At 30.1% G+C, this 24023-nt stretch overlaps 5 protein-coding genes across 16 annotated transcripts; all 5 read left to right on the top strand.

The window, feature by feature from the left end:
- Positions 1-2540: 2540 nt before the first annotated feature.
- On the top strand, positions 2541-5483 carry LOC124953006 (heat shock protein 83). Its single transcript, XM_047503770.1, has 2 exons — positions 2541-2692; positions 3104-5483. Exon 2 carries the CDS (start codon positions 3104-3106, stop codon positions 5261-5263), a length of 2160 nt encoding a protein of 719 aa, XP_047359726.1. The 5' UTR covers positions 2541-2692; the 3' UTR covers positions 5264-5483.
- Positions 5484-7793: 2310 nt separating this feature from the next.
- LOC124952817 (alpha-ketoglutarate dehydrogenase component 4) lies at positions 7794-9470 on the top strand. 5 transcript variants are annotated; one of them, XM_047503267.1, is made up of 4 exons: positions 7794-7962; positions 8088-8142; positions 8217-8374; positions 9255-9470. In XM_047503267.1, exons 1-4 carry the CDS (start codon positions 7939-7941, stop codon positions 9402-9404), a joined length of 387 nt encoding a protein of 128 aa, XP_047359223.1. In that variant the 5' UTR covers positions 7794-7938; the 3' UTR covers positions 9405-9470. The 5 variants fall into 5 exon arrangements, with proteins under 5 accessions (XP_047359223.1, XP_047359220.1, XP_047359225.1 ...); XM_047503264.1 differs by having other exon boundaries at positions 7821-7962; positions 8208-8374; XM_047503269.1 differs by having other exon boundaries at positions 7822-7962; positions 8208-8374; positions 9296-9470.
- Positions 9468-14644, top strand: LOC124952815 (sodium/potassium/calcium exchanger 1-like). 5 transcript variants are annotated; one of them, XM_047503259.1, is made up of 8 exons: positions 9468-9609; positions 9830-10183; positions 10758-11020; positions 11107-11293; positions 12082-12134; positions 12792-12955; positions 13031-13217; positions 13655-14644. In XM_047503259.1, the coding sequence occupies exons 1-8, from the start codon at positions 9468-9470 to the stop codon at positions 14360-14362; spliced, it is 2058 nt and encodes a 685-aa protein (XP_047359215.1). In that variant the 3' UTR covers positions 14363-14644. The 5 variants fall into 5 exon arrangements, with proteins under 5 accessions (XP_047359215.1, XP_047359214.1, XP_047359213.1 ...); XM_047503258.1 differs by having other exon boundaries at positions 12079-12134; XM_047503257.1 differs by lacking the exon at positions 12082-12134 and adding an exon at positions 11595-11734.
- Positions 14645-14952: 308 nt separating this feature from the next.
- Positions 14953-16106, top strand: LOC124952816 (mitochondrial inner membrane protease subunit 2). 2 transcript variants are annotated; one of them, XM_047503263.1, is made up of 3 exons: positions 14953-15293; positions 15394-15707; positions 15799-16106. In XM_047503263.1, the coding sequence occupies exons 2-3, from the start codon at positions 15402-15404 to the stop codon at positions 15988-15990; spliced, it is 498 nt and encodes a 165-aa protein (XP_047359219.1). In that variant the 5' UTR covers positions 14953-15293; positions 15394-15401; the 3' UTR covers positions 15991-16106. The 2 variants fall into 2 exon arrangements, with proteins under 2 accessions (XP_047359219.1, XP_047359218.1); XM_047503262.1 differs by having other exon boundaries at positions 14955-15297.
- LOC124952814 (sodium-coupled monocarboxylate transporter 1-like) lies at positions 16009-24023 on the top strand. Of its 3 annotated transcripts, none has more exons than XM_047503254.1 (14): positions 16009-16155; positions 16233-16452; positions 16521-16822; positions 16914-17313; positions 17380-17725; positions 17826-17952; positions 18129-18286; positions 19544-19889; positions 21556-21710; positions 21802-21942; positions 22026-22134; positions 22213-22434; positions 22544-23055; positions 23193-24023. In XM_047503254.1, the coding sequence occupies exons 1-14, from the start codon at positions 16009-16011 to the stop codon at positions 23278-23280; spliced, it is 3273 nt and encodes a 1090-aa protein (XP_047359210.1). In that variant the 3' UTR covers positions 23281-24023. The 3 variants fall into 3 exon arrangements, with proteins under 3 accessions (XP_047359210.1, XP_047359209.1, XP_047359211.1); XM_047503253.1 differs by having other exon boundaries at positions 17826-18060; positions 23193-24021; XM_047503255.1 differs by lacking the exon at positions 16009-16155 and having other exon boundaries at positions 16312-16452; positions 16521-16648; positions 16723-16822; positions 17826-18060.

Raw genomic sequence — 24023 nt, 5'->3', positions numbered from 1 at the left:
ATCCTGGTGCGGACATTTTCTTTGGTTATCTAGCTGTATGAGTTTTGTTCGACATCATAAAGCTAGGTTACCGGAGTTAAGCTCCTCGCCATATCAACTTCAGCGATCTTCCTTCCCCCTTACGTGCCTCTACGCTTCAGTGAAATTAAAGTACCGAGACTGCGAACGTTGTTACACCTGACATCCTGAACATCGCCGTGATAGCACACTCCAACCGAAAATTCTCAGAACGTTCGAAGAAATTCGATTGTGAGAATTTATGATTACGATGTTTTCTTTCTTCTTTTTTGGAGGTTATAAAGTACTTAAGAATCTTAGTATATATGCTTTTATTATAACAAACAAAATAATTAAATTAGATCTATAATTGATAGGATAATTTTAAAATTAATTGTAACTAAATCTAAATGTAACGTAATCTAAATGAAGATTGAAATATTTCGAAAAACATTTTATAAAATAATCAATAGTTATAACTAAGTAATGTAACATAACCTAAAATGAATATTAACAGAGAAAAAAAGAAAAAAATAGAAATATTCAGAAATATTTATTCAATAAAATAATTATAATCAGTAGATGTAATTAAATAATATAACATAATCTAAATTAATATTGAAACATTTAGCGATGTGTAATATAATTACCAACATAAATAAATCAATTCTTTTCTTCGATTTTTCCCATTTCGTTGGAAGTTAAATGATATTGGAAAACTTCAGCTATTTGTATTACAATGAGAAAAGGTTTTACGAAGAGAGAGTGAGTGAGTGAGAGAGAGAGAGAGAGAGAGAGAGAGAGAGAGAGAGAGAGAGAGAGAGAGAGAGAGAGAGAGAGAGAGAGAAAGAAAAAGGTAAGTGACACCGAGTTAACAATTGGATACCAAAAGAAAACGTTTCTATCGTTACTTCGAACTTTTCTGTATTCCCTTCGCACGTGAACCTACGGTTGAAGCATCTATAATTATTATTGTTCTAAGTGTTGTCAATGCGTGACATAAATACGTTAAAAGAGATAGAAGAATTCCATTTTTCAAAATCATTCGTGTATGTGTATATGTATACATATGTAATATGTAAATTTAATTAGTTCATATATATTTCATCGACGAATTAATTTGAAATTATTTTCGTCTTTTGATTTTTCCCGCCATTTTTGTTACTTTTATAAAGATTCATGGAACAGTGTAATCAATATTTACCGAGAATAGAATAATTTATTTCGACAAAGGCTCGTTTCGACGATGAACGTCTTTAAGGTTTCGGAAATATACATACATACACACATAGACTCGACACGGTACGTGACGACGTTAGTTTCCCACAATAAAGGTGTTCGGAATGTGTGTTCACTGATTATCCTCCTTCACGCACGTATATGAGCATCCGCGGGAATGGAATTTTTTTAGAATAACGTTCGTGAAACGTTGGTATTTATTCATTTTTAAGAAAAACATTTCTCTTTTCAAATAATAATACTTTTTATTCTAATCAAATAATTCGATTACGTTTGAATTTTATTTTTCATACATAACCCTAATTTTTATCACTTCATAATATTAGAAGCATAAGGAGTTATTTTTTTTATAATTTATACTTATAACGAGGAATAATATTAAATAAAATGAGACATAAAACGTTATAAACGTCGTACATTGTTTGTAATTTCTAATAGACTTAAAACGATAGTCACGATAAATAATACATGTATTGCAACCTACGGAAAATGTTTTTTTAATAGCAAGTCATGACACATCAATAGGGGACGCCACATTCCGACGTCTGCTGGAATTATGTATCGACCGAGGTAGCATGCTTTTTATAAGTTCATGACCTAATGCCAATACAATAAAAAATATAATAGTCATTAATTACGTCAGCAACTTCAAATGTATCGATAATCGTGAATTATAATTTCGATTATTAAGAATCGATAATTTTCGTTCGATTTTTACTTAATCATCTTATTGTTTATTAATTTAATTTTTGTTTTGAAGCTCGATAATTGTTTCTACAATTTTTGTAGAAACAATACAAAACAATACAATGTGTAATACACGAATAAATAATTATAAAATCTTATAATTATTATTGTAACAAGCGCAGACGCGCCATGTGCTAAAGTGTATTTTGTTCGTTTTTCTTAATAAAAAAACAATCGCGCATCAATAAATTTGAACAATATGAATTAATATAAAAAAATGATAGATCTGTATGACAGAATAATTGTTATTTTCATAAAAAAAAATGATTGAAAATATCGAAATAAAATATTATACATTTGATGATGGTTCAACAATGCCTTGTAAAAGCAAAGTCGTTTTCTGCTCACAAATGTCGGAAGTACTGCTCGAATAGAATGGAAACTATATAAATCTTTTTTCTTTTACAGGAATAATAAATGATAGTGTTATCGTAAGAAAATAATATAATTATTCATATGGTGTTAGATAATGTTCGATTGGAACATGCATAGAAAATAAATCGGAAAGGTGTATTGTTAAAATAGATGTTTTACCGGAAGTTAAGTATATGGAGAGGTCTCGAATCTTCTAGAATGTTCTAGAATATTCCAGAATACAACGAGGGTATATAAAACGGTACCCTTACCCGAGCAGCCATTCGTTTTGCTCGCTTGAGTCGATCCTGTGCTATCGTTTTACGAAGTTTCTTCTATCAAGTTTATTAACAAGGTATTGGATTTTTTTATATTAAATATAACGAGAAAATTTGTAATCATTGTATCTTTTTTTTTTTCTTGTTATAACAATCTTTTTCATAATTACTATGAAATTCAAATATTGACTTGCCAAACGCTTCTTAACGTGAACGGTTCATTTTAGTTTTTTATTTTACTCGAAATCAAAGAAAAAATATTTGTCCTTTTCTTTTAATCCATTTTTAAATCAAGAGATAATTTATATCTCGTTCAATATAAAAAGAAATTATTTGGTTATTTTATTAATTAAATTAAATTATTTAATTTTTCGCGTCAGTCACATGTTTCACTGTATAAGAATATATAATTAATATTATTTTATTTCATATTATTAATTTTCTTTGTTACTTAAAATCTGTATTAATAATTATTTTATTAATTTTAGATGGCAGAACAAATGGAAACCGACGGAGAATTAGAAACTTTTGCTTTCCAAGCAGAGATTGCACAGCTTATGTCTCTGATTATTAACACATTTTATTCGAATAAGGAAATTTTCTTAAGAGAACTTATTTCAAATTCTAGTGATGCTCTCGATAAAATTCGTTACGAATCTCTAACAGACCCATCTAAACTGGACAGTGGTAAAGAATTATATATCAAAATCATTCCAAATGAAAATGATGGAACTCTGACTATTATTGATACTGGAATTGGTATGACCAAAGCTGATTTAGTTAATAACCTCGGTACGATTGCTAAATCCGGTACCAAAGCATTCATGGAAGCTCTTCAAGCTGGAGCTGATATTTCTATGATCGGTCAATTTGGTGTTGGTTTTTATTCTGCTTACTTAGTAGCGGATAAGGTAACTGTTGTTTCTAAGAGCAATGATGACGAACAGTACTTATGGGAATCCAGTGCTGGAGGTTCATTTACTGTTAGACGCGATACTGGAGAACCTTTAGGACGTGGTACAAAGATTATCCTTCATATAAAGGAAGATCAATCTGAGTACCTCAAAGAACTTAAAATCAAGGAAATTGTAAAGAAGCACTCTCAATTCATTGGCTATCCCATTAAATTAGTTGTACAGAAGGAACGTGAAAAAGAATTGAGTGAAGATGAGGATGAAGTTGAGGAAGAAAAGAAAGAAGATGAAGAAGGAAAACCAAAGATTGAAGATGTAGGTGAAGATAAGGAAGAGGAAGATAAAGAAAAGAAAAAGAAAAAGAAGACTATAAAAGAAAAATACTCCGAAGATGAGGAATTGAACAAAACTAAACCAATATGGACACGTAATGCGGATGACATTGCACAGGAGGAATACGGAGAATTTTATAAGTCATTAACTAATGATTGGGAAGATCATCTAGCTGTCAAACATTTCTCCGTTGAAGGACAATTAGAATTCAGGGCATTGCTCTTTGTTCCTCGCCGTATGCCATTTGACTTATTTGAAAATAAGAAAAGAAAGAACAACATCAAGTTATATGTACGCAGAGTATTTATAATGGATAATTGCGAAGAATTAATCCCCGAGTACCTGAATTTCATTAAGGGTGTAGTTGATAGTGAAGATTTGCCATTAAATATCTCTCGTGAGATGTTACAGCAAAACAAAATTCTTAAGGTTATTAGAAAGAACCTTGTTAAGAAATGTCTAGAACTTTTTGAGGAATTAACCGAAGACAAAGATTCTTATAAGAAGTTCTATGAACAATTTAGCAAGAACATTAAATTAGGTATTCATGAAGATAGTACCAATCGCAGCAAATTAGCAGATTTATTGAGGTATCATACTTCTGCATCTGGAGATGAAGCTTGCTCTCTAAAGGATTATGTTGGTAGGATGAAAGAGAACCAAAAACATATCTACTTTATTACTGGAGAAAGCAAAGACCAAGTTGCGAATAGTTCTTTCGTAGAACGTGTCAAAAAACGTGGCTTTGAAGTAGTATATATGACAGAGCCTATTGATGAATATGTTGTCCAACAATTGAAAGAATTTGATGGAAAACAGCTGGTATCTGTAACTAAGGAAGGTCTGGAACTTCCAGAAGACGAAGAGGAGAAGAAAAAAAGAGAGGAGGATAAAGCTAAGTTTGAAAACTTATGCAAAGTTATGAAGACCATTCTTGATAATAAAGTAGAAAAAGTTGTGGTATCGAACAGATTGGTTGATTCTCCATGCTGTATTGTTACGTCTCAGTATGGTTGGACCGCTAATATGGAAAGGATAATGAAGGCGCAAGCGCTTCGCGATACTTCAACCATGGGATATATGGCTGCTAAGAAACATCTGGAAATTAATCCAGATCATTCTATCATTGAAACTTTACGTCAAAAGGCTGAAGCTGACAAAAATGATAAAGCTGTAAAAGATCTGGTTATACTTTTATTTGAAACTGCGTTGCTTTCATCTGGTTTTACATTAGATGAGCCACAGGTGCATGCTTCTAGAATTTATAGAATGATTAAGCTAGGTCTTGGCATTGATGAAGATGACTCAATGCAAGAAGAACAGAAAATAGTGGATGAAGTAGTCCCTCAAGTAGAAAGTAATGAAGCAGAGGATGCATCCCGAATGGAAGAAGTTGATTAAATATAAAACACGATATATACAGATATGACATATGTCATTGTTATAGAAAGACTGTTCGAATCAAAGAGAAATCTTATTATCCCTCTTTGATCCATTTACCACGTTTTATGTGGTCACTTACACCAGACATCTTTTTTTGTAACATACTTTTGTCACTTAATTTATCATTCCTCTCTTATGTATGTTAAGTTAAAAATAATAAAATTACCAACGAAATAAACCCTCGTGTATTTTCTATCTATTCATTGTTTTTTTTAAGTTAAAAAGTATAGTTAAATTCATTCATTTAAAATTATTAGTTAAATACATTGTTATGTTAACATTACTTATTGTTTTTAATTACATTTTAACACTATTTATTGTTAATAATATTTTTAATTGAGTTTCTATTATAACTAATTGATAATAATGTAAAGATTAAAAATTTTGTTTTAATTTCTTTTGGCGTAAAAGACATTAAACTTTACATTAAAGTAACATGAAAAATATAAAATAAGACAGATAATTTTAAAGAATTTAGATAATTAAAATTCTACAACAATTATTTATAAATATAAATATTTATTTAAGAATAGAGGTGAAATGAATGGGAAAATAAATTTGTTATGAAAATCATTATAGGCTGTAACATAAAAATAACAACAAAGAAGTGAAGGTTCGAACTTTGTTAGGTTATGAAACCATTCTTTTATTATATTTTGTCAAATCAATATTGTAACCAAGGTCATGCTTATTCAATTTAATAATCAATTATTTTGATTAATTTACATTTATTTAAACTATTTGTAATAATTCTTTCGATTATTTAACAATTAACATAAACATTATAAAGTATTCCATTAGTTATTAATGATTAGATAAAAATAACTTATGATAATTAAGTTAGTCTAATTGTTAAACAATAGCTCAGTTATTTAAATACTTCATAGCTATTAATGCACGTTGGATATGAAGTAATTTTTATTTAAGTTTTTATTATGTTTTTAAGGTTTTATTAAGTTTTTTTAACATTGAAATTTTAATTTTACATCGTTGGTCAGTGTCGTAACATAGAAAACATAGGTAATTTTAACAGTTGCTAGTCAATTTTTTATTCAATTTGAAAAAATGGATATCGTTGGCTATAATTAATAAATGAAATTTCATGTATATTACTATATATATAAATTGGATTTTTTAAAGCATTAACCTTCGAATGGTGAGACTCTGGTAATCGATATTATTTCTAGCATAATATATATCACGTATATAAGAAGTAACAAAGCATTGTTACATGTAATCCTGATCATGATTTAGTTTTTAAGCAAATGGCCCATGATAATTAACTATCTTTTTCTTTGTTTACCTTCTTACAAGATATATATTAAATTGTAAATAATATCGAACTAATATCTGCTTTAAATAGCTAGAGAATTAGAAAGCATTAGAAAAGTCATTAGTTCTTAGTTGTTTTCCTTCTTACTTACTCATTTTTTTCATTGTTTCCTCTCTTTGTTGATGTTTTTTGTGTTTAAGAAAGATATCTATAGCTACATAGATCTATTTATGATACAGTTGTAGTTTGGCAATATATATATATATATATATAAATTAGATGGTTTTATGAAATGTTTGTAATTTATATTATGAAAGTTAATTATAAGAATTAATACAAAAATTCTTTAATTCTAAATTTTAATAATAAAAGACATTCAATTATAAATAGTTATTAATGAGTACTTATTTATAAATAATTATGAAGTTATTTAATTGTAAATAATTATAATCTATTATGAATATTAGTATGAGTTATTAATATGAATTTCAATTTATCGATTATTGGGCTATTAATTATATAGAACATTGACTTAGATTTTCATATGAGAATACAGAAAGCCATTTGATTGCATGAAGTGTAGAATAAAATTGATCTTCTTTATATTTAATTCCAACTTATAATGAATTTATTGAAAAGACATTAAATAAGATTAATTTTTTTTTTTATATACATGCATTCGATCAAATAGTATATATAAAATTTCTCTTATATTACTTCTGGTATAGTACATTTGTAAAAGATTACAATTATTTATCATTTACATTTAATATATACTACAATTAAATAACTTATATGTAGTTTGTGTTATGATGATATATTTTGTTTGTCTTCTTACATTATATGCATTCTACATATTACAAATGATATGGTTGAACTAATGACATGTTAAGCAGGGAAGATTTTCAATTGATGACTAATTTTATTTTTAATCAAAACAAATTATTAGGATGAAGATAGGAAATTTTGCATAAATTAACAAATTGTAAAATGACGAATTGGGACATGTAATATATTTTTAATTGAAGTGAAAAATAATTGATTTATTTATTCTTTTATCAGAAGAGAAGTGAAAAATCTTTGTGACCAGTTAATTCGTCTTCCCTGATTAAGAGAAAGTATATATAGGGTATTATATATATTTAGGATATTTATTTATATATAGAGGATATTATATATATAAGTACTATAAATTGCATAATTTGTTTTTGTTTTTAAATGTTTCGTTTTAATCATGGCGCGTTAAAAATGCGCAAGTATACGAGCGCCATCTATTTATCATTCTGAAAAGAATGTCCGTCATTCTCTGTACGGATAAAGTTAGTTCTTCTATCATTCGTATACGTTTTATATAAAAATTATGATGGCAAGCAAAGGGTGGAAGGTTAGTATTTAGATATATTCTTCTTTAACTGAAATAATGAATGACAGAACATAATAAACATGCAAGATGGTCAATTAAGTAGAAATTTTTGGCCAAATTTTGGTCGTAAAATTCTTCCCTTTTAGGTCGTACGACCCCATGTGCCACTGATAAAGTTTCGTAAAGGAGGTTTAAATAGAGGTAACACGAAGAGAATTGTTATGTATACTCTTAAATAATGAAGTGAAATTGTCGTTATTGGTTAGTAAACGTAGGTGCGAGCGCGGCTCCATCTGCGGCTTCAGGGACGGCATCAGCTACTGGACGTGCAACTGGACCCCAGGTAATCGTTTTGCCAACTATAGATGATATTCATCTACCATCAAGATTTCATCGGCGACCTATCGACGAGAAAGAAATTGAGTATATTAATGTAAGTCTCGTGATTTACCTGCAAATAACAAAATAAATTTCATACATAAATGTTACATAAACCTGTTCAAGTTACGTAAGATTATTTTTAATGATTATTTTTTCCTTTTCTATCAAAACAAATTCTACAATGAAAACTAAAAATACTTTATACGTGAAACGAGGAATTTCTATTTTCGTAGTTTAATGATCATTCTTTTTTTTTTCTTTTCTTCTTTTTTCAGCGTGGCGGACCGGAATAATCGTGTTTAAAAATTGATTAGGAAAACGTTTAAATTTTAGATCACCGTTCGTTGTTCATTTTCATAAATTGACTTTTGTTTGATACACGGTATTGTCTAAATAAATGAACGTAATAGAAAATTGATGAATCATAAAAAAGGATGTAGAATTTCTCTTAGCCATCTATCGGACAAGGTCTCCTCACAATACACATTTATGTGACATTGCCAGGACCTGCTATTTCTAGAATATCTTTCGCTTCATTGCTGTACCGACTAATGCTCGTTATTCAGTCGAAGCGAGAGTACTAACCACAAAAGCGTATTTTGGCGTCTAAATATATGTAATTTATTCAATGTAATAATCAATAAAATCAATCAAAAAATAAATTCGCATTGAGAACATATTTTCCCAATGAACAAGAATAAATGAAACGATTGAAAATAAATTTGAAATGTTGAATTTGTCGTTACTCGTGAAATATAAATTGAATGAAAAATTTCTTTTTTTTTGTTTTTTCTTTTTTCTAAATCCAACGAAAAATCATATAACATATAAAAGCTTCGATATGGTCGATATCGGACGGTACGATCGGTAAAAAAAAAAAAAAAATATTTTTTATTTGAAAATGTGATTACGTCAGAATGCTCGTTTTGAAGCAGGTGCCTAAGTTTATCGATGCTTCCCTATACCATGACAGAAATAGCAGACGACAGTGCGCTCGGCTGCGCAGCGAACGACGACGACGACGACGACGACGTCCATCCATCCGCAAACAAGTATTGGATGTGATTAACGGAGGTTCATAATCGTGTCATAGTTTATCGAAATCGCGAAATTAATATACACGAACGACGTAATCGATACGAAAAATGTCTGAGATAACAGATTTTGGTCCGAGAAAAACGATTTTTATATTGGCTATTGTGGCTGGATGCTTTGCGGTATTGTGGCCAAAAATCTTTTATCCCATGCTCACAGCTTCTGTCAATTCACATCATTCGTCTTCTGATGGTAAGTTTATAAATAAAAATTCAAATGATATGTTAATGAAAATTAATCTATCATCGCGAAACGATATTTCTATGTTATTGCACGTGTAAGATCTTTTTATGATTAGATAAATATTATTATATCATACTTCGTATCGTGTTAGACATTATGAAACGAATGATTTTAAATATGTAGTTAAGAAAATTCTTCCCATGTTGTATACCGAATGAATATTTATTAGCATGCTGTGAAGTATTATTCGAAAGCGATGTTACTGCTTTGGACATTATGCAAGAAATGTGTCAAAATATATTGAGACATCATCAAGTTGATCCACGAGTGAAAGATGCCTTTAAAACTAGCAAAATGGCACCACAAATTGCTAATTTATGTAAGGATGAAGTTTTGGCAAGATGTGGGATAGATTTGTCAATCTTTCTGGCGGAAAAGGAACGTCTTGGAAAAACTTCTAAACAAGTTTTGGAAGAAATTAGATCATTCAATAGTTCTATATGCCTTAAAATGAATTTTGGTATTCCGTTATCACAGTTGGGAATACCACATCTTATAAGATATCACATCTTAATGCCCCATAGTAATTATAAATATTTTTCAATGATTTTACTAACATTATTTCTTAAGAAGTAACTAATTCATTAATTGGATTGAGTTATAAAAATAAATGATTAACAAAATTTTTTAATAATTTTTATAATTTTGAGAAATAACAAAAAATATCGTAATTGTATTAAACACTATTCAGGATGAAATAGAATGTATATGCATGTCTATAATGTTACTCATGTTATATATATGGATCATCGGATATATATGGAAGACAGACTTAAATCATTTATCCTTCTTTGGCATTTTGCCAGAAAAACAAGCATGATGGTTAGGGTACAAGGCTTGGATTGCTATAATAGTTTCAAATACATTTATATGATGACCTCTTCCTGGATTCTAATATGTTACAAAGTAATATATTATTATTTTTGTTTTATATTGCTAATAATTATAATGATATAATATAGGATTATTTGATTTTATTATTTGATTATATGTTTGTGAGTGTGTAAACATCTAATTACATTTGTAAAAATTCGAATTAATGTATGGTTAATATATTAATGATAATGAAAAAAATAAAAATATTTATTTTAATTTAGTTACTCTAAGGCAAGAAAGACGTACTCCACCTCATGCAGGAGGTCTTCATCCAGCATTAAGGGAACGTGGAAGAACTATACCTATTTCGCACATTGTACCAAAAATAGTAGACAGACCTGATCATGTAATGCCAAAAATGAGACCACCTATGGGAGGTGCTGGTCATGTAGTACCAGCACCAAAAGGAAATGGAACTATGGGAGTTATTATGCCCCTCTATACATTAGGCATTGTGTTGTTCTTTTTGTATACTATTGTTAAGGTAATATTTATTTTTCTTTTCATTAAAAATAATGACAAAGTAATGTATTCTTATTTAAAGTATCTTTTGATTTTAAAACATTTTAGGTATTGAGGAAGAACTCTGATAGTGAAATTATCTCAGAATATCCAGGAGCAGCTGCTGAGAAAGAATTTCGAAAAATGGTATTTAATCCAGATTTACTTGCTAGCGCAATGACAGGAGGTACAATGCATTATCAAAAAGAACAATCCCCATATAAACCTGCACCAACTATAGAGGAATTGAATAATCGTAAGTTCTTCAATTTTTTATGAAGATACTAATCATTTTGCATTATTATTATTGTACCATTTTCCTCCGAAAGCTAATTTCTTTGAAAGGATAATTAGAGTTAAGGTATATGTTTCCTTGGGTATCTAAAAAGAATTTTAAATGGTGTTGCATGATGCAAGGTTTGCACAATTAGAACACACGCGTATTTTATACAATAGGTATAATTGCAAAATATAATTTGAAACACTTGAAATTATTGTAAGTACGTGTATTTACTCTCTGAACCGATTTGATAATGTTCTACATGCTGGAACACAAGAAGCGGCAGGAGACATAGAGATAGATCAGCTGAGACGTCGTTTGGACGAGACGGAAGCAGCCATGGAAAGAATTGTTGTTCAGATGGGCAACATATCACGTTCAGTGATGCATAGCCCAAGCTCACAGCCAGAAATCAAGGTTTAATAGATTAATTTTGAAGCAAACTACATTTACAGTTTCCTAGTCCTTAGAAATGTGCACGTTGCTGTGTTCTGATTGCGTTTCAAGCTTTACCCATCCCAATGTGCGTTATAAACTTCGTAAATTTAATATAAAACTTTATATTCAGTATATAGCTTTTGATAAATATAAATGAGTGTGGATAACAGTTGTCAAAATTATCAAATAGTCAATTGGACATTTAAGTTCTATTAAAATATATATTTATATTTAAAAAAATTGAGTGTAATTTCTATTATAAATATCGTAATGTAAGACGAATAGGGTAAATAAATTTATAGTGTATCTTTTTACCTTTTGAGTAGTAGATGGGGCTCCAAAGTCCAATGGCCTGGCAGGGGTCAATCACTGTTCTAAGGTATATCACTTACTGCCATGATGATTCCTAACATGAGTAACCAAGAGTTTGTGAAAAAATTGTTGTTCCTTTGCATATTTTACCTGTAATAAGAATATGATCTTATTAAAAATTGTTTAGGCTTCAATATATCTTTAATCCTTGTTTAATGTTTGATATACAAAGTAGACTACATTGTATTTTCTCCTTAAATTGCACTCGAATAAAATTAGTGATATCATAGTTCTTAATTGGTTTTTCATAGTTAAAATGTAATTACAATAATAGTATATAATCTGTCGAATAAAATGTCGAAAAATAACTACTACTAAACATGTGTTATGCATGATGATTGCTTATATTTTTATCAAAGGTAATATAAAATATTAAGTTGATATTATGTGCGTTCTTAAGAACTGATGATATATTAATTATTTATTTTTTTATCTTATATTCTAGCACAATATCCAAGCGTTAGTGGTTTGAATTAAGCGAACAAAGCTGAAAAACCCATAGATGATATGGCTTTTTTAATAGTAGGAAATAACATTACAGATGTAACAGTAGAATGCTGTACTATATAGGCTTTCTCTTTATAGATATTCACAAATGTGTTTTTATCAAATGTATTATATAATAAAATGATTATATTTGTAATATTAAACTTGCAATTTATAGGAAGACTCCACTGTCCAGGAAACTTATAGTACTGAAGATCAAGAAGTAGAAAGCATAGAACAATCACCAACAGTTAAAGTAATGGGTATGGAAATGACTGCCAGCTGTGAAGGTGGACAAAAATGTAGTAGACCTACCACCCCCATAATACCCCCACCCCATAGGTATTATATTTTATTTTAATAAGATAATTTACGAGTATTCAGCATAATTGAGATTCTTTTTTTTTATAATTACAGTCACACTGAGAGGGAGAAGACACCACCAGTACCAATCTATTTAGAAGGCGCTTTACCTCCACAATGTGAATTACTTGTAACGGATTCAGAAACTCAAGAACAAAAAGCAGAGGAAAGTGCTGAAGCGCCCGTAATTCTCTCAGGCAAAATGACACTCTCTCTCATCAGTCTCGACCAGATTGCAGCTGTAAGAAAATATTAGAATTCAGCAGAATCAAATGAAACTGCGGAGCCTTGTTTTATTTGGTGATTCTTTTACTTATTTTATTGTTTGCCTAACTTTTTTAAGTTATTTTAACATAATCATGCTTGGATAACGCAGAAATTGAGTGTTATATGTAGCAAATTATTAAATACAAATTTGCTTCGTTTGTTGTAAATTAAAAATTTTCTGGTGGATGCTTTCTAATATAATTGTTTCTATTATATATACACAATTTTTGTGATTTTTTTTCAGATAATGTATGGGCTCTAAGTTTTTAACAACTTATTTATTTGTAATTTATTTTAATTGTATTTTTAGTTAGCAGCGTTTGCTTTTTTCACTAACCACATTGGCTATTTTCAAATTTTGTATTACATTATCAAATATTACGTCATTACTAATAACATTTGCTCTATTAGGAATCTGAAGATGAAAGTGAAGTGATGGAAGAAGCAGAAAGTACTTCCATTATAAGATCAATGAACGAAAATGAACGTGAAGTAAAAGAGCAATCAATAACGATGAGTAATGAGGAACAATTGAATGATTTAGAGAAAGAATTACAATTTAAAACACATTTAAAGTTATACAGCTCTGATGAAGATGAAGCCGAGGAAGAAGAAGAGGAAGAGGAAGATGAAGGAGAAGTAGAAGTAGAAGCAGAGAAAGAAAAGAAAGAAGAAAAAGAAGAAGGAGAGAACGAAAAGGAAGAAAAAAATGAAGCAAAAGAAGTGAAGATTGATAAAGTAAAGAACAAAGAGATGGGCAAAGAAGATGAAGATGAAGATGAAGATGAAGATGAAGATGAAGATGAAGATGAAGATGAGGAGGAGGTGGAATTGGAAGAGGAAGAGGAAGAGGAAGAGGAGGAGGAAATGGAGTTGGAAGAGGAGGAGGAGGAAGAGGAGGAGGACGAGGAAGGGGAGGTAGAGGATGAGGAGGACGACGAGGACGAGGAAGAGTTGAAAGAGAGTGAGGAAGAGGAGGAGGAGGAGGAAGAAAGGGAGGGGGAAGAAGAGGAGGATGAATATGAGTATGGTTATGAGTATGAAGATGAAATTGAGTTTGAAGAAGAGGCAACGGGAGGAACGTCGTATTGCCTACGAGAATTACTATCCGATTCTTGATCCATTTAATAAGGACATCTTGTGTTCTTAAGTTTAAATAAAGAAAAAACAATGCTTTTAAGATAAATGATTTTTTCTTTAGAATTAATCTCTGTTATGTAAGAAAAATACCTATATCTTACTTAATCGATTTACTGTTATGGTTGTAAAAAATAGATTTGAAATAAATTAAGTTTTTTATGATAAAAGAATGAATGGATCATTCTTGGAAGTGATCTTACAAGATGTAACGTTTAAATGGAAAAATATAATAATAAAGAGTTCTTATTTGTTTTCAATGAATATTTTGAAGATAATTATTCACTGTTGATATCGTCGAACCGCAGTATATGATTGGGCTACTTGATTGCGGTAACCACGTGATTATGAATCCTTTCTTTTGTAAAAAAATATTTCAAATGTTTTATATACAACAGAGAAGTTAATTACATGATCGTTTTAAACATTGATAGGATTAAAATATTCATTTTTTTAATCCTGTGTATTGTTATTTTATTATAATTATATAGAACGCATACCAACCAGTTAAAATAACTTTTAAAATAACTTTTAGATAAATCAAACGTTTGTTTATAATCGTTTATATAGTTTTTAATTACATTTTTAAATAAATATAATATTATTTGAAAATTATATTAAAAGTACTCTCGATTGATAATATTGACATATCATTCAATATTACATTACTTTTAGTTTTTTTTCTTTTCCCTATTTTTCAATACTTATTTGGCTCCCCTGATTGTAACCTTTTTGGATATCAATGGATATTCTCTTCGTACATATTTGACATGAATATTAGTCTAAGAAAATTTTGGTTGAAATATAACATAGGCAATACTAAGTCATTTTTGAATAATATATATTATACAAAGAAATTTTAATATAATAAAAATATTAAACTTGAAATAAGACTATTTAATCTAGTATATATGTATGTATGTATAACCTAAATAACAATTTATACGTTTTATTATAATTGATGAATAAGTTTATTTAGATATGTGACATTTCTTTTTTTTTGATTTCATTAGAGTGATACATGAGAATACCACATTTTTTACGCAGTGTCCTAATAGGCATCCCTGTTGGGATTACCTTCTTGGACACAGTAGGATATGTGGCAAAAGTGGAAGGAATATCTATGCAACCAGCCTTAAATCCAGATTTAAATAATCCAGATTATGTTTTCCTAAATCGTTGGGCTGTACGTGGTCATGATATTCAGCGAGGTGAAATAGTATCTGTGATATCTCCTAAAGCACCAAGTCAAACATTAATTAAACGAGTTGTAGGAGTTGCAGGTGATATTTTACATACACGTGGATATAAAGTTGATTATCTTCAGGTTTGTATTAAACTTATTATTGTTGTAAAAAAATTCATATTTAATATTTTTGTTTATTGTAATAAACTTTAAACATTGAATGCTCTTATAGGTTCCAGATGGACATTGTTGGTTGGAAGGTGATCACACAGGTCGCTCAATGGATTCAAACACTTTTGGACCAGTTTCCCTTGGTTTAATTACAGCAAAGGCTACTTGCATAGTTTGGCCACCTAATCGTTGGCAATATTTAGAAGTTTTTATACCAAATCAATGTACAATATTGAATTCTAGAAGAAGTTAATAAAAGTATAATATAAATATGAGGGCTGTCAGTTTTGTTAAAAGATTACAGTGGGAATTACCAGGTACTATATGTAGACATGGACTAACAATAGGAGATGTCGATAATGATGGAGATAATGAATTAGTAGTAGGCACAGCAGAAGGAGAACTTTATATTTTTAAAGTAAGTATAATCTTCTATATCATATACTATCAACATAATTATATCCAATAATGTCTAACTTGTTAATTATTATTTAGGGATCTGAATTATGGCAGAAAATAACTGGCCTTGGACTTGTAACTAGTGTAGCTATAGGTGATATTTTCAATTATGGAAGAAATGCATTGGTTGTTATTTGTGGAGATGGTTGGGCACATATTTTTTATAGTCCAAGATCTGTTAATCCTAGTAATGTACCATCTTTATTAACACAATTACATAAAGAAGATGAACAAGACAATCTTAAGACTCTTACAGGTATGTTCATAATATTAAAATTAAAAATATTAATTAAATCTGATATTTATTATTTCCCCTAAACATAGATATTAGTACGATTATTAATATGATAAGTTCACCAAGTTCAGAACACGTAGATAATATTAGCGAAATAAACGAATTGTCTGGAAAAATGGAATGTGTACATGTACAAAGAATACCAACAAATACAAAGGTAGTGTTGGTAGCTGATATTGATAAAGATGGTGCAAATGAAATGATACTTGGATTAACAGACCGTGTTGTCAGATCATATAGGTGGTCCAGTAGTACAGATTTTGGGACTGGAAGACTAGTTGGTTTAAATAAATGGGAATGTGCTAATCAAATTGGAACAGTTACACTACAGGTTTAAAAAATATAATGTTTATTAAAAAATGATAATATATGTAAAATGTTTATATGTGAATTTAAAACTTCAAAATGTTATAATATTACAGCACTCAAAAGATGGAACTCCAACATTGTTAGTTGCCCAACCAGGTGGTACATTCATGCGAATTAAGTGCAACGCAGAGGACAATAGATTAGAAAATGAATCCTGCGAAGGAGATAGCGAAGTAGCCGCGAGTTGTGTCGATTATCAAACTTTAGGAATATCTAGAATGCGTAATCAAAATATATCTACTGAAATTATAGGAGATCTCGAATCAGGAATGATGTCTTTGATGGCATCATTGGAATCTAAGGTACCAAAGAATATACAACAGGATACTCCAGCTAAACAATCTTTTATCGATGACAGTCAGTCAAGTTTAAGAAATATAAAGTCTTTATTAGTTGAAACTAAATCAAATCATTTTCAATCAGAATTCAGAGCGGGCAATGTAGATACTGCAGGTAATTACAATAACTTTTAAATATTTTGAAAATTTATATAATTATTAACACGTTTGATTCCTTTAGGCGTGGATCAAGTGGACGGTAATCTTGTGGGTGGTAACGTTATTCTTGGAGAATTTGATTCTAAGCCGAAGAAAGATCTGCCGTTACCGACATACGAAGATTTTTCTTATAATAATAATAATAATAATAATAATAATAATAATAATAATAATAATAATAATAATAGTAATAATAGTAATAAAAACAATAACAATACCAACAACAACAATAATACAGAAGTACAAAATGAAAACAATAAGGATGATGAGTTAGATGAATCTAAAGAAAATTCTTTAAGAGGAAAGCCATATGCTTTAGCCACTTTGGACGGTACTATAATGTTAGTGAAGGATGAAAATATATTATGGTGAGTAAAATATTTTTTAGTACGATCAAACAAATAGTTCAAAAATTATCTATATAGATAATTTTTATTATCTATAGAATATATTTTTTTATTATTATAGGGCAATGCAAGTGGATCATCAGATATTTGCTCTTTGTCGTTTGGACGTGACCAACGATGGTTCCGATGAAATAATTGCGTGCGCCTGGGACGGTCAAACATATATCTTAGATCAACAAAGAAATAGCGTACGTTTTCAATTCGAAGAACCAGTTAGAGCATTTTGTACAGGTTATTATAATGTTGTACAACGTACTCCTACACCTTGTCTCGTCTACAATACTTTTAATAACAAAGTACGTAGCCAAATTACATTGTCACGTGAATATCTGATACTTCGTGTAATTTCTAATCTCTTATACAGATATTCCTTTACTACGACGTGACGCTTCCAAATATGGTTATTAGTCCATTGAATCCTATTGTAGATTTGGATGAAAAAGAACGGAAAATTTTGGATGAAATATTAAACGAATTGGATGAAACTGAGAAACAACGTCGAATGCAGCAACTAACGGAATGGTTATTATATGGAATGCATTAGAAAATGAATAATGATAGAAGAACAAAAGAAAAAGAAAATATATAAACTATATATATTCTTATTAAAATTTTTCTTTCCCTTGTTATCTTTATTTATCTTTCTGTAGGTTATCGTGCGACAAGTTATCTTCTAATCGATATTTGCATTACGTTAACAGTACAATTCTTTTTTTTTTCCATCGCAACCGACAGGGATGTATTCTTTTTCATTCGGCAAAGATTAATTCTTGGCATTGGTATTTATCGGTCCGTTCGTCGTCTCCGTCTCTTATCACGGAGTAATATACAATCCACAAAACTCTTTAATTGTTTTTTGGGCAAACAGTAGTCGCGACAGCTTAGGTCATGAAGAAGTATACCGAAACGACGAAAAATGTCCATTTTAAACGTTCACGCCTATTTGCAAATCTTCATGAATTTCACCGTTTTATCTAACTGTTATAAATCAAGGCTGATGTTATGTACAATATCAGTAAGGCATATAGGATCAAATGGCACGTAGCTATTGTCAGTAAGCATGAAGATTTCACAAAGAGTACTTTTCCAAGCTTGAATAAGATTGGATTCTTTGATGTATATCGATGTGACGATTTCTTAAAATTTCTCATTAACTCGTAGGCGGTCGATCTTGAAAAAATTATTTGACAAGTTACTAGAAAAAAAAAAAAGAAAAAATAAAAAGAAAGTGTTCGGTGAAAGTCACATATAAGTCCAATATATTTGTTCGTTCTTCGGTGATTCGATAGAGTTAACAAAAATCTATACGATGGATAATAATGTAACATCCACTCTAATCGGTCACAAATTGGAATACCTCACTTTCGGATGGACCGATTATATGCTGTTCGTTTCTTTATTAGGTGTGAGCATAATCATTGGCGTTTATTTCGGTTTCTTCAAAAAGCAAGACAATACCACCGAGTATTTACTTGGTGGCAAAACTATGTCTTTTTTTCCAATCAGTATGAGTTTAATCGCGAGGTAAGAAAGATCTTGTTTTTTTCTTTTTTTTTTTTTTTTTTTTAGAAGAGAATTTTTCTTTTCTTTTTCTTTCTTTCTTTTTTTTTTTTTTTTTTTAACGATTAATTTAATTACGGACGTTTCTTTGTAATTTGATTTTTTTTTACTGACACCTAGGCGACGGATCAAATTGAATTAAATTTATAATAAAATTAATGAAAAAAGTAAAAAAAGAAAAGAAAAATAATTGAGAAATATTATTTTATGTTTTTTCAGTCACATATCCGGTGTATCGTTGCTCGGCGTGCCCTCGGAGGTATATCAATATGGCAGCCAATACGCAGCGTGCATTTTCACGTCCTTCATAACTTGCACAATCATTGCTTACATCTATTTACCAGTTTTCTTTAAATTACAATTGACTAGTATATTTGAATATTTAGAGATTAGATTTGCACGACCGGTACGATTGCTTGCATCCTTTTTGTATTGCTTGTCTCTCATTATCTATATTCCCTTGATCATTTATGTTCCCGCCTTAGCATTTTCTCAAGCAACCGCGATCAATTTACATCTGATTGCTCCTGTAATTTGCATCGTATGCATCTTTTACACGACTATAGTGAGTATATACGAGCTGTTATTGTAATATAATTAATTTAATTAAATCAATTTCGATTTTGAGAACGTGTATTATTTGCTGATTTTTTTTATAGATAAAGATATTTCAATAATAAAACTGTTCAATTAATTACGGTCGCTCAATATGTTAGATAAACATGATTATATTAGAATAAGATCGTTGATCGTGAAATTATTAACGACTGATAAAAAAAAGTTCGATTGTTTGGTCTATTTAAACTAGCTGATATTATTTGGAATAACAAAATTTTTTTTACACGTTTATAGTATCATTTCGTATATTAAAAACATTTTAATTGTTTGTCATAGAAAAAGAAATTTTATTAGATTATAAATTTTTAGTATAACAAAAGTTTTGGTATTATTTTGTATAGGTACTAACAAAATGTAACACATTTATACTTTTATATACAATACTTCTATTAAATCCAACATTTTTTTAGTATAATTTTGTATACTAGAAAAGTGTAACATGTACACATACACACACATACACACACACACACACACACACACACACACACATAATACTTTTATTAAATCTTTAATCTTTGTAGTATAATTTTGTATACTAAAAAAATTAATATATACAAAAAATTTTACGTTAAATATTAAATCTTCTTTTAGAACCTATAAAAAATTAAAATGGTCGAAGAAAGGAAAAAGAAAAAAGAGAAATAGTTATACGTTTTCAAAGAGCATAAAATCATTTTTTTCGGTCAATGTATTGAACGATAAAATTCGTCGTCATTAAAATAAGAACATCTCAAGAATGCTCGGAGATACATGTACTTTGATAAACATAATGCGCAAAAAGATGCACAGTTTCCGTGACGTTTCGTTTACAAACGTCATATATGAAGAATGACGTTATCAAAGATCGCAATGTCTTTGATAATAAACGAGTCCGTGGAAAAATATGATGGATCGTTGGGCAAACGCGAATTTAATTTCTTTTTTGTTCTCTCTCTCTCTCTCTCTCTTTCTTTTTTTTATTACTTACACGTACATCGTTACTATTATCATTATTGTATTAGAATTAGCCGTCATGAACTCTTATCAGAAAGAGAACACCTATTATTGAACGTTTACAACGTGGAATTGTGCTTGTTCCGCGTATTAAGTGTACAATGTAACGGAGATAATGTTTACACGACCATAATACGATTGGCGTGTATGTTTACAGAAATACACGTCAAAATTTACAAGGTAGATTCTTTTATCTTCCATTAAAATTTTCTCCCACGAATCTTTCCTTTTTTTCTCTTCTTTTTATTTATTATTATTAATATAATATTTATCATATTATAAATATTATATTATAAATATTATATTATAAATATTATATTATAAATATTATATTATAAATATTATATAATAAATATTGGTTTTTTTATTAGTTTTGTTTTTAATATCTTTTAATACTGATTACAATGTTTGAAGGTAATTTTTAAAACGTTGAATATAAACAATGATAAGAACATTAACGTTATTATTGAAATGTTAAATTTCATTAATAATGATTAGAATCCAATTAATTAATGTTAAAGATTAGAATATGAAGATAATTTTATTATTAAAAATATGAATCCTATTGTATGTGTGCCTTTTCATTCACGTTATAACATTTTTTATATATTCTGTAGGGTGGCTTGAAAGCGGTCGTATGGGCGGATACGGTTCAAATGACAGTAACCGTAGGAAGCCTGTTTGCTGTCCTCGTGTTAGGGATCAGATCCGTGGGCGGTGTTACTGAAATTTGGAAAATAGCGGACGAAGGTGGTAGGATTGTATTTTGGAAGTAAGAGTCAAATTGTATAATATTATTGATTGTTCGACATTGTTAAATATAATTATTTGTATAAATACATTGATTTCTATTAATTCAATAGCATGGATCCGAGTCTCTTCACTAGAAATAGTTTATGGGGTATGTCGATAGGCATGACCATGACATGGCTTTCTGGTATCGGTATCAGTCAGGTTTCCATGCAAAGATTCTTGGCAGTACCAACGATCACAGAAGCACGAAAGTAGGATCATTTATTTTTGTACAATTTCTTTTTTCTTTTTTTCTTGTATGATACCACGAGATTGATATAGATCATTCTTTCAGATCAATAGCATTTATGGGAGTTGGTATGATAATAATAAAATGGGTTTCGGTATTCACTGGGCTTATTATGTACGCTAAGTATTACAAATGTGATCCAATAACAGCACATGTAAATTTCTTTAGATTATGAAAGCAACAACGAACAAAAATATTATAATCTTCTATGAAACGAAATATTGTTTTGCAGGTAGTCGCAAGGAGCGATCAAATACTACCATATTATGTTTTGGATGTAGCTGCTAACGCTCCAGGTCTTCCTGGTCTTTTTCTTGCTGGTCTAGTTAGTGCTGGACTTGCTACCATGAGTGGTGGATTAAACACTACGGCGGGCACAATATACGAGGATTTCATTGATCCTTGGATGGCCGATACTCCTGAGAAGGAGAAAAAAGCAGCTATGATCATGAAGGTAATTGAAAATGAATGATAATAATAATCGATTACAATAAATTTAAATTTAGATAAAAAGATTATGGAGTATCAATCGTTAGATTTAGATTAATTTATATTATTCTTAGGTCACCGTAGTTATCCTAGGCATTATTTGTGTGGCCATGGTTTTCATAGTCGATCGTCTTGGTGACATATTTCAAGTGTCTATGAGTTTGACTGGGATTACGGCTGGCTCGATGTTGGGTCTCTTCAGTTTGGGCATGTTGGTACCATGGGCAACGACAAAAGGCGCTGTAGTTGGTGGTATAGTCTCTATGGCCTTAATGGTATGGATCATTGGTGGTGCCCAATGGAACATGGCTCTTAAAAGATTCATTTATAAACCGTTGCCAGCTTCGACTGCCGGATGTTTCCTCGGAAATGAAACTTCAAACAATCGTACCACAATAACGCCAATTAATTTATCTGGACCTGACGTTGAATACGAGCCTTTCATTATTTACACGATTTCCTTCATGTACTATACCGCAATCGGTTGTTTGATTGTAATGGTGATTGGTACGATCGTAAGCTTCCTTTGTGGAGCACCAGATCTTATCGATGTTAATAAAGATCATTTTCCACCGATCATTCGAAGGTAGAATCATTTATTATAATTTTTAATATATATTATATATATATATATATATATATATATATATATATATATATATTATATCTTACATTATGTAGATCCAAATTTATTTTAAATATTCATATATATTTTATTTATAGATTTCTACCACGCAAGAAATATACAGAAGTATCATTGCATTCGGTACCAACATCACTGATGACTGAAAAAAGTGAATTAATGTCCTAAAAGGATTTCATAAGTTTTCTTGTTTCATAAGTGCGGAGAAATAATATAGGGGGACTAGGAAGAGATGGGGGTGGGGAGAACTTCGAAGTCTACGATAATGAAAATCTCGAAAGATTAGGATCATCCATCGCAGGATATTCGACGAAGAAACGAAAAGACTTTTCTTGCTTTTTTTCTTTTCTCTCCTTTAGCTGTTCCTTCATTCTCATTCTCTCTTTCTCTCCTATTCTTTTTTCTTTCTCTCTCTCTTTCCCTCTCTCTCTCTATCTCTCTTTTAGAGATCTTTGTATCTTGGTTATAGCTCGACAGACCAGTCGCGAGTTTGCCTGACAACTGTACCTAACTGGTCCCTCCAGGGTTGAAAGCACCCATTAGGTCCTCGATGAGGGTGTCAAATTGACTAGATTATATATCTCTCCCGTGCATCTCAATACAAACAAACCTCCCAAACATCTGTAGGAACGATTTCTATCGGATTAGAACGAATGTAAATGCAGTGCACGCCGAGAGGCAATCGTCGAGTCGCTTTTTAATCTGCACGTTGATGAATGAGTCGATAGAAAAAACATTTTTCATTATGTCTGTATATGCGTTTAACGTATTTAAGTTAGTACGTCATACGCACATACGCATGTATGTGTGCGCGTGCGTTTGTTGTGTGTGTGTATGTGTTCTCGTGTGCGTTCATAAGAAAAAGAAATAAAGAAAGAAATTTGTAAAGAATTAAAAAAGTTCAAATATAT

Source organism: Vespa velutina, chromosome 11, assembly GCF_912470025.1.
Source record: "Vespa velutina chromosome 11, iVesVel2.1, whole genome shotgun sequence".
NCBI lineage: Eukaryota > Metazoa > Arthropoda > Insecta > Hymenoptera > Vespidae > Vespa > Vespa velutina.
This window is presented reverse-complemented; position numbering and strand designations above follow the sequence as displayed.

What these genes read in the sequence shown, in the direction of transcription:
- LOC124953006 (XM_047503770.1), top strand. Translation starts at nt 3,104, where the DNA reads ATGGCAGAACAAATGGAAACCGACGGAGAATTAGAAACTTTTGCTTTC.
- LOC124952817 (XM_047503264.1), top strand. Translation starts at nt 7,939, where the DNA reads ATGATGGCAAGCAAAGGGTGGAAG. An exon ending in TAAAGGAGGTTTAAATAGAG is followed by an intron (nt 8,143 to 8,207) that starts GTAACACGAAGA and finishes GTTATTGGTTAG; the next exon opens with TAAACGTAGGTGCGAGCGCG. An exon ending in AAGAAATTGAGTATATTAAT is followed by an intron (nt 8,375 to 9,254) that starts GTAAGTCTCGTG and finishes CTCGTTTTGAAG; the next exon opens with CAGGTGCCTAAGTTTATCGA.
- LOC124952815 (XM_047503257.1), top strand. Translation starts at nt 9,468, where the DNA reads ATGTCTGAGATAACAGATTTTGGTCCGAGAAAAACGATTTTTATATTG. An exon ending in GCTCACAGCCAGAAATCAAG is followed by an intron (nt 11,735 to 12,791) that starts GTTTAATAGATT and finishes TGCAATTTATAG; the next exon opens with GAAGACTCCACTGTCCAGGA. An exon ending in GTCTCGACCAGATTGCAGCT is followed by an intron (nt 13,218 to 13,654) that starts GTAAGAAAATAT and finishes TTGCTCTATTAG; the next exon opens with GAATCTGAAGATGAAAGTGA.
- LOC124952816 (XM_047503263.1), top strand. Translation starts at nt 15,402, where the DNA reads ATGAGAATACCACATTTTTTACGCAGTGTCCTAATAGGCATCCCTGTT. An exon ending in ATAAAGTTGATTATCTTCAG is followed by an intron (nt 15,708 to 15,798) that starts GTTTGTATTAAA and finishes ATGCTCTTATAG; the next exon opens with GTTCCAGATGGACATTGTTG.
- LOC124952814 (XM_047503253.1), top strand. Translation starts at nt 16,009, where the DNA reads ATGAGGGCTGTCAGTTTTGTTAAAAGATTACAGTGGGAATTACCAGGT. An exon ending in CAATCTTAAGACTCTTACAG is followed by an intron (nt 16,453 to 16,520) that starts GTATGTTCATAA and finishes CCCTAAACATAG; the next exon opens with ATATTAGTACGATTATTAAT. An exon ending in AAGCAGCTATGATCATGAAG is followed by an intron (nt 22,435 to 22,543) that starts GTAATTGAAAAT and finishes TATTATTCTTAG; the next exon opens with GTCACCGTAGTTATCCTAGG.